We start from the raw sequence: 12,648 nt of genomic DNA, 5'->3' as shown, positions 1-12,648 counted from the left end.
GCAAGTTTCTCTCTTGTGGACATTCCTTTTTAAATATACAAAGTTGAGGTATCCAGGTGGGGTGGGAGATAATCTATTCTTCTATATTTATTACATTTTTTTCATACCATTCTTTAAAAGAGATTCCAGAAGAAAGTGAGAATTGTTGGATCAAGTTTGAATCAGTCATATACTTCCACTCTTTTTCATTATTGAGATTAATGTTTGGAATATAGGGTGCAGCTAATGGTATGATTTGTAGAACATAGAAAAATTCTGAATCAAATTTTTAATATCAACATTAATATCATTATTATTTCTATCATGCAAATATCGACCAAATTTGTCAATACTCATGATCTATTTTTATTATGGATCCTTATTTTCTGTTCAATCCTAACAAATGGATCTAGTTTTCCCATGAGATCCTTATTTTTTGTTCAATCTTGACAAATGGGGTGTCAATGGATTCGTTATTAGATTTACTGGAAAAAGTTACTCTTGTAGATTTTTTGTAAATTCAACGGTTTCCTAGTTATTCAAGAAATAAAAAAAAAGCTGGATCTAGTTTTTTTTTCTCCAAAAAAGTGGGAAATCTTCATTTGAGGTTTATTGTGAGATTAGGGGTATGGCTAGGTTAGGTTAGATCGGATTACATTGGATTGGGCAAGGTTAGAACCAAGAATCAGATTTGGAGCCAGGTTTGGGGCAGGTTTGAGACAGAAGTCTCACTTTACCCCTACTCAAATTTCACGAAAATTATAAAACCTTGGTTGTTTCAACAACATGATTCAGACAGTTTACTTCAAGTTTTATCTTAACATGTCAGATTGTAGTTTTAACCCCATTGTAATCTCTTAATGAATATATTAGTGCATTATAAGTTTTCTGAATTGTATTTTGAACTGTTTCTATGCTTCTGAATTTTTTAGTTTTGTTATTCGACATTCAATTTTTAACTCTAAGTTTCGTTCTCAGTAAACAGTATTTTTCTTTTATTAGTCTTATCATTGTACCGCAATGGCCGCAGATAATAATTGTTATTTATTTTATTTAGCAACTCTTACCTCTATATTATGAAATTTATATTTATATAGAATGAATGTTAAATGGCAGCGTCTAAGAAAAATTGCTGCTAGTATAATTCTGAAGCGATGATTGTATTTAACTGTTGTATTATTCAAAGGCAGAATAAAGTTCATTTTCATTTTCATAATACATTTTCAAAATCGAAATCAAATATTTTTTACTTTCCTTGCCCTATTACCATAGGTAAGGAAAGTATTGCTTTCCGAAAAAAATTAAGGTACCCCAATTTCTAAATTTCTATACATTTCAAGGTCCCCTGAGTCCAAAAAGTGGTTTTTGGGAATTGGTCTGTATGTGTGTGTGTGTGTGTGTGTGTGTGTGTGTGTGTGTGTGTGTGTGTGTGTGTGTGTGTGTGTGTGTATGAGTGTATGTGCGTCTGTGTACACGATATCTCATCTCCCAATTAACGGAATGACTTGAAATTTGGAACTTAAGGTCCTTACGATATAAGTATCCGACACGAACAATTTCGATCTGATGCAATTCAAACGAAAAAAAATCAAGTGGAGTAGATTGAGCATGAAAATCTCTACAGTTAATGTTCAGTAACATTTTCACCTAAAATTGAAAATAAGCTTTAAATTCGAGAAAATGTGATTATTCAATTGCAAATTATTGTTGATTCTATTAAATCATTCACTATGAAGAGATAGCAGACCTCATGTGTGTCTCCAGCGTTATTGCCCTATCACCAGCTGGCTCAAATCTTTGAATAGTAGACTTGAGATGCGCGGGAACACTAGCGTCAGGTGATAAATTTTCATAACGGCAAGGAAAGTTGTGTGAGTGCGCCACACCAGATTTTGTAGTTAGATGAATTGTATATCTCAGCCAACAACGATTTGACAACGGTACTGAGCTAGAAAATGGTAGAGTTGTCTGTTTTGTCTAATGACAGAAAGGAAAGCTTATATAGGTGAATAGCTTATATAGTGAGGTCCACTTTATAATGACAGTATTTGATTAACTTTGGTGTTGCTACCCTCGTCTATCATTCGACAAAGCAGGTAGTACTATCCTTTTCTAGCTCCACAACGATGCCAATTATGTTTTTGACTATGTAGATATATAATTAATTGAGGCAGAGAATAGGCAACGTTAATCTCCTATCTTTATCCACTGCCATTATAACGTGGACCTCACTATAAAATACCTTATAGGTTGCTAGCTATTCACCTTATAAAGTTTCTATCGGTGTCTGTCATTTGCAAAGCAGATAACTCTATCATTTTCTAGCTGAGCACCGTTGCCAAATCGTTGAGCACTGTCACCTGTTGAGTACATCAGCGGCCTGATGCATCGAAGCATCGTGGTCTGATGCGTCGGTGGGCTGTTCCACAGTGGTGCGCTGGCAGGGTCCATTCAAGGCCTCTATCAGCGACACTGCCTCATAGCCGGCCGGTATGTTCTCACAGCTGCCCTACAATCACAAATTCAAATTCGCAATATTTACAATCACAAGCAATAAGATTACAAAAACACACAGCTCAGTAAAAATACACAACAATTAGTTGACAAAATATATATACCTTTCTCATCTCCAATCAATTTAAATGAACACAATCCTTAAGAAAATATTAATTCCTTTTATTCTTTGTCTAATATATAAGTATAATATAAAGAAAAGAATTGTCTTTCGTTGAAAACATGTACGGAATAGGAAATACACGAAAGACGCGACATCTCGTCTAGATAGATAGATTAAAAAGCATCCACTGCCCACCTAAACAGGGGGATCTGAAACTTGTCAAAAAATCTGAACAAAATAGACACAGCGCACAGTAAGAAAAACAAGACACAGGAAGAAAGCATATTCTGAACTACTAAACTGATAAATTTGAAATGTTGCATAATTATATAGTGAGGTTCACGTTATAATGGCAGTGTTTGATTAGCAATGGTATTGCTACCCTTGTCTATCATTCAACACAGCGGATAGCGCTATCCTTTTCTCTCTTTGCTCTGTTGCCAGATCGTCTTTTAACAATGTAGAATTAATAATTAATTAACAAATATTTCATCTTCATTATCAAAATTATTGAAAATACAATTTCTTGCTTGATAAAATATAATTGATTATTTTCAACGAGAATGAACCGTTAATATTACATTAATGAACCTGTATCAGCTACCGTCTATAGAAGGCATTGACAAGACAGAGGATGGACAACGTTTTTCTCCTATCTTTCTCCACTGCCATTAGAACGTGGACCTCACTATAGGAAGTTATTTGTGGGTGTATCTTGTACCTACTTCGATCTCCACCTCTCTTTCATGTTATCACGCTCCATAATTTTTGGGTACACCTTCCATGGAGGATTTCTTGACTTGAGGGCACTTTGTGGAAAGAGTGGGAAACAGTCATCATACATCGCCGTTTTTGGTTTGTGTAGGCATTTTTCCCTTCTCTCTTCAGGTGCTATCCTATACTATTATATGTTCATATGTTTAGATGTTTGTATAATTTCACCGGATCTCGAAAACGGCTCCAACGATTCTCACGAAATTCAGAACATAGTAGGTTTATAATATAAAGATTCGATTGCACTAGGTCTTATCCCTGGGAAAACTCGCTTAAGGAAATTAAAAGGATAATTATTTTTCATCCTTGGAAAAACAGCTGATAATAATTATTTCGTCGTCTGTCGGTGATAGAAGTGAGTGAGCGAGTTGATGTGTGTGGGACTGTGTCAAAATTATGACTCAGCTATTGAACTTTTGTAATCATTCAATCAGGTACTTAGTGCCAGTTACAAAAAAGCCGGGTTATTTTCAATCCTGATTAATTCCAGTAGATCCATCTTTTTGAAATGGTCTTCTCTGATTTGGTACACGTGAAGTTAATCAGGATTAAAATTTAACCGGCCTTTGTGCTACTGGGCCTTTGTGAGGGAAATTTTTGCATTCCTCTGGAAATTAATCTTAATTGACTGTGATTAGATAGAACATTTTCTGTATGAATGTTATTATAATTTCTTCTTTCTTAATAAATTGTTTATACTTTTGTACTCCAGAGCGAAGCTCGGTCCCCCCGATATTTTCTTATTAAGCAATAAATTATATTTTTTAATAATTTTGTAATGAATTTACATGTTAAGGTGGAATATTTTTATTATTTTTTAATTCTACATTGTTGAAAGACGATTTGGCAACAGGGCGAAGCGAGAAAGAGATAGCGCTATGCGCTTTGTTGAATGATATACAAGGTTAGCAATACCATTGCTAATCAAACACTGCCATTATAACGTGGACATCTCAATATTCCTCTGGGAATTAATCTCAATTTACTGTGATTAGATAGAACATTTCTGTATGAATGTTATCATAATTTCTTCTTTCGTAATAAATGTCTTATGCTTTTGTACTCCAGAGCGAAGCTCGGTCCCCGATATTATTGGCTAAAACTGGAATCCATGAAACAGGAGTCGGACTTATTGTCCCTGAAATTATTCTCAATTTTGTTGTCTGATGATGTTTTATATTGTATCTGAGTTACTTCATCTATGTAGATGTCCAACACTTTCCTTTGTACCTGACCGACGTGACAAGATCCATGTATGTGTTATATATTTGTTGATCAATAAATCTATTCTATTCCAATTAATTCTATAAACCAAGTCAATTATTTTTAGTTTGAAAAATATAAAAGATGAAATCACCTCAGTTAAGCTACTTGGTATTGTTCTCGATACAAAACTAACATGGACACGCCACATTGACTGGTTATGTGGTCGGCTCAGTAGGGTGGTTTTTCTTATAAGACGTCTGAGAACTCTTGTTCCTCAGTAATATTTGAGGACGTCCTACTTCGGGTTTTTCCAGAGTTTGATTCAAAATGGGCTTATTCTATGGGGCGGAGCAGCCAATACTAGTAGGGTGCTGCTTCTTCAGAAAAAAGTAGTAAGGCTAATGGCCAATGCTGACTACCTCGCTCATTTTTGTCCAATATTTGTCTCATTGGTGGTTATGAGTGTGTTCAGCCTGTACGTCATGCAACTCCTGGTCAGGGTCAGGGACGAATTGGATGTTCTTGAATGTAGGTCTGAGATACACAGGCATTTCACCAGACAAGCATGTCATCTGAATGCTCCTTTTGCCAGGCTAAAAAAACTTCAAAGCCATTATAGAATATTATCAATCAAGGCATTCATTAAGCTGCCTGTTAGTGTGAGAAATATGATTCAAGCCAGTTTTAAAACACAAGTTAAAAAGCTGCTAACAGAGAACCCATTATATAATTGACCGAGCGAAGTGTGGTCTGAGATTCAAGTCGACGGTTTGGCATTTCTCTTAGACGAGCTACACACTGGTGTCGCAAGACACGCGTCTTTTGCATGTCTCTGTCGCTTGTCGCATGTCTCGTGATTTTTGGTTGTATTACAGACTGAGCATGAGCAGCGACAAAGAGTGTTCAGTGCTGGCAGTAGACAGTGGCTGGAGCGCATGCGCGGAATGATGTCTCGCGCGACATGTGTTGCATGGAACCAGCTAACCGGTTCCGTGCGACATCTGTCCGATACACAGGCGATGCCTCGAACATATGTCAAAAGCAGTGAGTAAGCTCTGATTTTACAACAAAGGTTGGTTTCATATGCGACATGCCTCGGACATGAGGTTTGTCGTAGACATCATGATTGTCTACGACGCCAGTGTGTAGCCCGCCTCAATGTTTAAATGTTTATATGTTGCGCATTTACGGCGAAACGCGGTAATAGATTTTCATGAAATTTGACAGGTATGATCCTTTTTTAATTGCGCGTCGACATATATACAAGGTTTTTGGAAATTTTGCATTTCAAGGATAATATAAAAGGAAAAAGGAGCCTCCTTCATACGCCAATATTAGAGTAAAAATCAGACTATAGAATTATTCATCATAAATCAGCTGACAAGTGATTACACAGATGTGTGGAGAAGCCAGTCTATTGCTGTATTTCCATAAGGTCTATAGTTTCAATCAGGTACTTGTGGATGAGAATACTGCGTGAGGTCTACAGTTCACAGAACTACTAGTGTAAAATAATTTTTGAATTTGCCCGTTAATGTCATAAATACTTATTTTGAGTGATGATTATATGACTGTGTATGAATTGGCTCAGTTAGTTTTATAGGATTTTATTCTTGACGACACCTAGGGCCGGTTTCCGAGCTCGGGATTTAGCTACGTTCTAGACTTTAAACAGAAAATTAGCTTTCCAAAACGGGGCGTAGTCGCAGTTTTTATAACAGTAGTCGCAGTTTTTATTTTATCATTTCTATAATTGGAAACGTTTTTCCTTGACGAAATTAAACATTTCTAAATAATTCAAAACAGCTGAAACTTTACACTATTCTTTCTTTATTTTATTTTGTGTTCAATTTTCTAGTTTTTTTGAAATTTAATTCAAACGTGACTGTAACAATGATTACGACTACGCCCCGTTTCGGAAAGCCTATTTTCTGACTTCAGCTGTTTAAAGTCTAGGACTTAGTCAAATCCCGAGCTCGGAAACCGGCCCCTAATGTACATTGAAATGTATTTATAGGTGGATTAACATATTCTATTCTATTCTATTCAATGCACTGTTCAGTTGGGCATCCAGTTTCTTTGTGTGGGACCGGTGAGCAATACTCAGCTGTTGAAAAAATATGAATTTCTCAGTCCTGATGTACTAACCTCAGGTGTGGGCAGCTGCTGAGGTGGGCCCTGGCCCTGGGTAGCCTTTTGCAGTGCCCTTATCTGCAGCAGTGCCCTGAAGGGCGCCCTGCAAATGGGACAGCTGCTGGCCTGGTAGCGCAGACTGTCAGCGCACGAGTTGCACAGACAAAGATGGCGGCAGGGCAGGATGAGTGTATCGCGCACCTCGCAGATGCAGATCACACACTCCGAGCCGTTGTCCTGTGTGTCGTCATCACTTCCACCCTGTAACACATTCATATGTCCCCGAACGCCAACACAGAATAACAATACTTTTAAGAATAAGAATACTTTATTTGCCATTAAACAATCAAACTGCAATAGGCTTCGTCATAAGGTCACAAACATAATCAACATTGATACAATATCCATCAAGATATTAATAATAATAATATTATATAAATGATACAATGGGCCATAAGAATAAAGTTGAGCATTTGCTTATACTTCTAAAATATGGAGCATTTGCTTTATTTTCTATGAATAAACGTGAGCAACACCTTTTGCTCATGCTTATCAAAAAAATAGTTTGAGCACTTGCTCAAAAGTAAAAGCTTATACTCAAAATTATATGAATAAACTAAAGCATTTGCTCAACTTTTGAAGCAAATGCTTCAAAAAAAGGTGAGTCTAGTCTAGAGCAGCTTTTCACCTTTTGCTTATAGTAAAATGGCTCAACTAATTTGTATGAGGAAGAGGAAACTATACCAGATACGATCACAACCAATAGTTGAGAACTATAAAACTCTTTTTAGATTCAACCATAATATATATCACCATTATTCCTACAAAAGAATAAATACAAAAGATATCTATCTGATATAAATATAGCCATCACAAATAGGAAATAGGCATTTAAGAAGATGATAGTGTAGACGATTATAAGAAGGCTATTGATATTATAAGATTATGCTGAAGATTATTATAGAAATGACATTTTTTCACGCTATTATTTCAAAATTATAAACTAAATTCATAAATAGAAAACATAGCAGACGACGCAAACACAAGCGGTGTCTCCTACTTGCATATTTATCGCTTACTTGAGCTATAAAAACAAATTAAGGCCACAAAGCGAATCAGCTGATGAAAAATCTTCAAAATACGTGAGCATTTGCTCCAGAGTTCAGGAGCATAAGGTAAGAGAATAAGGTAAAACTTATTCATATAAAAATGACCAAATGCTTATGCTTCTACCTAATGCTACCTAATGGAGTGGCGAAATATGGGCCTGCAAGAGTCTCTCCTCCCAGAGTGAGTTAAATTCCTAAGCACTCTTTTTTGGATTTGAAAAATGTTTAATGCGCCACTGGAGGAGCCTCGAAAACATTATGCCATACCTTATAAATGATTGAGCCTTATTAGCTTCAAGTACGGTACCTACCTTGATGAGTTCGTTGGTCTTGTTCTCAATGCCGTATATTTCCTGTAGGAGATAGCAGAGGCCATCAACAAACAGCTTTTGCTTGAGCGTTTTGAGGACATAGCTGCCATCTGAGTGCCTGTCCACCACTGCTATACATGTGTGCGATTGCCTCAGCTCTGTTACACAAATCAAATCACTATTTTCATTTAACTTATAACAACACGTGAATTCATCAAAGTAGAAACCAGTACAAAAGTGTTCAAACTGGAAACACATTTCGTGAACTAGACTCACACATAAAGCTGCGTACAGACTTTTGCACCACGAACACGCACAGCTGATTATATCTGTATTTGCACAGAAACGGTAAGATACATACACATATATATATATATATATATATATACGTTCACGTTATAATGACAGTGTTTGATTAGCAATGGTATTGCTATCCTTGTCTATCATTCAACAAAGCGGATAGCGCTATCTCTCTCTCTCGCTTTGCTCTGTTGCCAGATCGGCTTTCAACAATGTAGAATTAATAATTAATTAACAAAATATTTCATCTTAATTATGAAATTATTGAAAAATATAATTTCTTGACTAATAAAATATAATTGATTATTTTAAACGTGAATGAACAATTAATATTACATCAATAAACCTGTATCAGCTACCGTCTATAGAAGGCATTGACTAGACAGAGGATCGGCAACGTTGTTCTCCTATCTTTCTCCACTGCCATTATAATGAACCTTACTATATATGGTTTCAGCGGTTGTAGAGCCTTACAGGTCTATGCTGAATTCAGGCAGCTGAAAACTCTTCAATATCATAAAAATCTGGTGTGGCGCACTCACACAACTTTCCTTGCCGTTATGAAAATTGATCACCTGACGCTAGTGTTCCCGCGCATCTCAAGTCTACTATTCAAAAATTTGAGCCAGCTGGTGACAGGACAATAACGCTGCAGACACACAAAGTCTGCTATCTCTTCATACTGAATGATCTAATAGAATCAACAGTTGCCAACAGTTTGCAATTTGATAATCACATTTTCTCGAATTTCGAGCTTATTTAAAATTTTAGGTGAAAATGTTACTTATCATTAATTGTAGAGATTCTCATGCTCAATCTATTCCACTCGATTTTTTTTGTTTAAATTGTATCTGAAGCCTGATAATCGAGAAACTAAAATCAAACTTTGTATAGATGGGGCGGAGCTCCTGAAATTTTTACAGATATAAGACTTGTGGCAGTTGATAGAGCTTATCGATGACTATTTCAGGTATAACTTTAATCAAAATCGTTGGAGCCGTTTTCGAGAAAATCGCGAAATACCCTGTTTTTGACATTTTCGCCATTTTAGCCGCCATCTTAAATCGCATTTGATCGAAATTGTTCGTGTCGGATCCTTATATTGTGAGGACCTTACGTTCCAAATTTCAAGTCATTCCGTTAATTGGGAGATGAGATATCGTGTACACAGACGCACATACACTCATATATATACACACACACACACACACCACACACACACACACACACACAACACACACACACACACACACACACACACAACACACACACACACACACACACACAGACCAATACCCAAAAACCACTTTTTTGGACTCAGGGGACCTTGAAAAGTATAGAAATTTAGAAATTGGGGTACCTTAATTTTTTCGGAAAGCAATACTTTCCTTACCTATGGTAATAGGTAAGGAAAGGAAAAAGGATTTAAGTAGAGTATTTTGAATTCTCTGGAGCCCATGTTTCTAAATTTGTGGACCTCACTATCGCTGTTAACCGTGTTGTCAATATTTGCAGTAGCAGAAGTCTTTACAGCATTTAATTATGATTTTTGTTTGGTAAAAATTACATATAAATGCATGTATAAATGCAGACATTGACTGACCGTCAGTGCCTTCCTGAGCTACACAGTGAATGGCGATGGGAATGATGTCCCTGTCGGGGTTGTAGGACAGTTGTTCGTCGGTGTACTGACTCGGGTCGAACACATGCGACGGCTGGCTGAACAGCTGACCGGTGCCTCGCTTGTAGTAGAACGTCTCTGAGCTGTGTGAAGGCTCCTTGGTCACGTACCTGCAAAGCAAACAATAATTCAATAAATACGTCATTTTGTAAATAAGCCACATGGCCACATCATAGATAGATGTCTTTCTTGATCCATGAGCATTTATAGATGCATAAGATCACGTCAAAAGATCAGAACACCTACAAACATAATTGACCGAGCGAAGTGAGGTCTAAGATTCAGGTCGATGGTTTGGCATTTCTCTTAATGTTTAAATGTTTATATGTTGCGCATTTACGGCGAAACGCGGTAATAGATTTTCATGAAATTTGACAGGCATGTTCCTTTTTTAATTGCGCGTCGACGTATATACAAGGTTTTTGGAAATTTTGCATTTCAAGGATAATATAAAAGGAAAAAGGAGCCTCCTTCATACGCCAATATTAGAGTAAAAAATCAGACTATAGAATTATTCATCATAAATTATTACATACAGATGTATGGAGAATCCAGTCTATTGCTGTATATCCATAAGGTCTGTAGTTTCAATCAGGTACTTGTGGATGAGAATACTGCGTGAGGTCTACTGTTCACAGAACTACTAGTAGAGTCCAAGTCAATAAGTTAGTGAATGACATGGTCGATAAATTATTATGCCTGTAGTGAGGTATACGTTATAATGGCAGTAGAGAAAGATAGGAGAACAACGTTGCCGATCCTCTGTCTTGTCAATGCCTTCTATAGACGGTAGCTGATACAGGTTTACTAGTAGTTCTGCAAACAGTAGACCTCGCTCATGAATACAACTTTCAATCTGATGAAAAGGGCCAGTACAGTAAGTACAGTGTATTGTGAAGATTTAGCCATGATTGTCATTTATTGTTTTCTCCATTGAAAGTGCTAGAGACACTGTTTCCAGGGACACCGGACTCATCAAGAAGTACTTTTATATCAAATACATACCTTTAAAATGAAAAAGACTAAGAAATTGTCAAAAAACCACAGATCTATTGATACTCAGAAAGACCGGTTTCGGCCATTATCAGAGTTTATCAGAGATTGACAATGGTGTAGTTACCGAAACCGGTATTTCTAAGTATCAATAAATCTGTGGTTTTTGACAATTTCTTAGTCTTTTTCATTTTAAATGTATGTATTTGATATAAAAGTACTTCTTGATAAGTCCGGTGTCCCTGGAAACAGTGTCTTTAGCACTTTCAATGTTAATAATTACCACAATATCAACTTCTCAACTACACAAAAATGAAAAAAATTTACCTTTATACCTTTACACACACATTTTTCTCCACAACTGCAGTATTGGACTCCAATACAATAAAGATTTTTTAAAATAATTTATCCAATTAATTTGTTAAATCAATTTAATAATAATAAGATGATTCAATTTAATTATCTCATCATAATAATTTATTTTATAATGATATATTATTAGAATAAGATAAAACTATATTAGTATTATTTGCAAAAAAAATCTGGCAGGAACGAGAATTGAACCTGGGTCCTACAGAGTGACAGACCACGGTCTAACCGACTCGCCCACCATGTGCTCGTAACAATAGATGCGAAAAAGTATGGTAATAAATCGCTGTATCTTAAAGACACATCCTTTCTGGATTGAGGTTAGTTTGTTTTTTAAATATTACAAAAAACAAGAGGTTTTATCAAAAATCGTTACACATACGTTTCTGCGCCTTGTTTCAAAGAACTTGCATACCAAATTTCATCCAAATCGGACAACAACTGCGACTGTAACTGCGGTACAAACAAACAAACAAACAGACGAAAGCCGATTGAGTCGAAACTAAGACCTCAGCTTCGCTTCGGTCGATTAATGTAATATTAACTGTTCATTCTCATTTAAAATAATCAATTCTATTTTATTAAGCAAGAAATTATATTTTTTAATCATTTTATAATGAATTTTCATAATTAAGATGAAATATTTTGTTAATTAATTATTAATTCTACATTGTTAAAAGATGATCTGGCAACAGATCAAAGCGAGAAAGAGATAGCGATATCCGCTTTGTTGAATGATAGTCAAGGATAGCAATACCATTGCAAAACAAACACAGCCATTATAACATGGACCTCACTATACACACATAATAGAGTCCAAGTCAATAAGTTAGTGAATGATATGGTCAAGTCAATAAGTTATAATGCCTATATGGTTTCAGCGGTTGTAGAGCCTTACAGGTCTATGCTGAATTCAGGCAGCTGAAAAAACTCTTCAATATCATAAAAAGGGTTTAAGCAGAGCCACCTATATAGTTTTTAAATATATTTTATGTGACTATTGTGTAATTACAGTATTTTATCAATGTGATTGTGTTGAGAACCTTCTCTAGGTTGCTCTTTTTTTACTTATCCTCAGTCTGATTATCAGATGTTTAGGATGCAATTATAAATTGAATTGAGTTCTCTGGTGCTCTGTTTCTAAATTTGAGAGGCAATTTATTAAATGAATGTCAT

The 12,648-nt window shown here is 35.9% G+C and overlaps 1 protein-coding gene across 4 annotated transcripts in view; it reads right to left on the bottom strand.

The window, feature by feature from the left end:
• Positions 1-12,648, bottom strand: part of LOC111045828 (E3 ubiquitin-protein ligase MGRN1) — a 42,422-nt gene that overhangs the window by 24,874 nt on the left and 4,900 nt on the right. For all 4 annotated transcript variants that reach the window (XR_005572286.1, XR_005572285.1, XM_039436521.1 and 1 more), the window contains exons 4-7: positions 10,033-10,220; positions 8,130-8,287; positions 6,725-6,970; positions 2,340-2,488 (exon numbers count right to left, since the gene is read on the bottom strand). Coding sequence is in view for 2 of the 4 variants with exons in the window: in XM_039436521.1 (XP_039292455.1) it covers positions 2,340-2,488; positions 6,725-6,970; positions 8,130-8,287; positions 10,033-10,220 (741 nt within the window). In the remaining 2 variants the exon portion in view is untranslated. The remainder of the gene's footprint in view (positions 1-2,339; positions 2,489-6,724; positions 6,971-8,129; positions 8,288-10,032; positions 10,221-12,648) is intronic.

The sequence above is a fragment of the Nilaparvata lugens genome, chromosome 10, assembly GCF_014356525.2.
Source record: "Nilaparvata lugens isolate BPH chromosome 10, ASM1435652v1, whole genome shotgun sequence".
In the NCBI taxonomy this organism is placed as follows: domain Eukaryota; kingdom Metazoa; phylum Arthropoda; class Insecta; order Hemiptera; family Delphacidae; genus Nilaparvata; species Nilaparvata lugens.
This window is presented reverse-complemented; position numbering and strand designations above follow the sequence as displayed.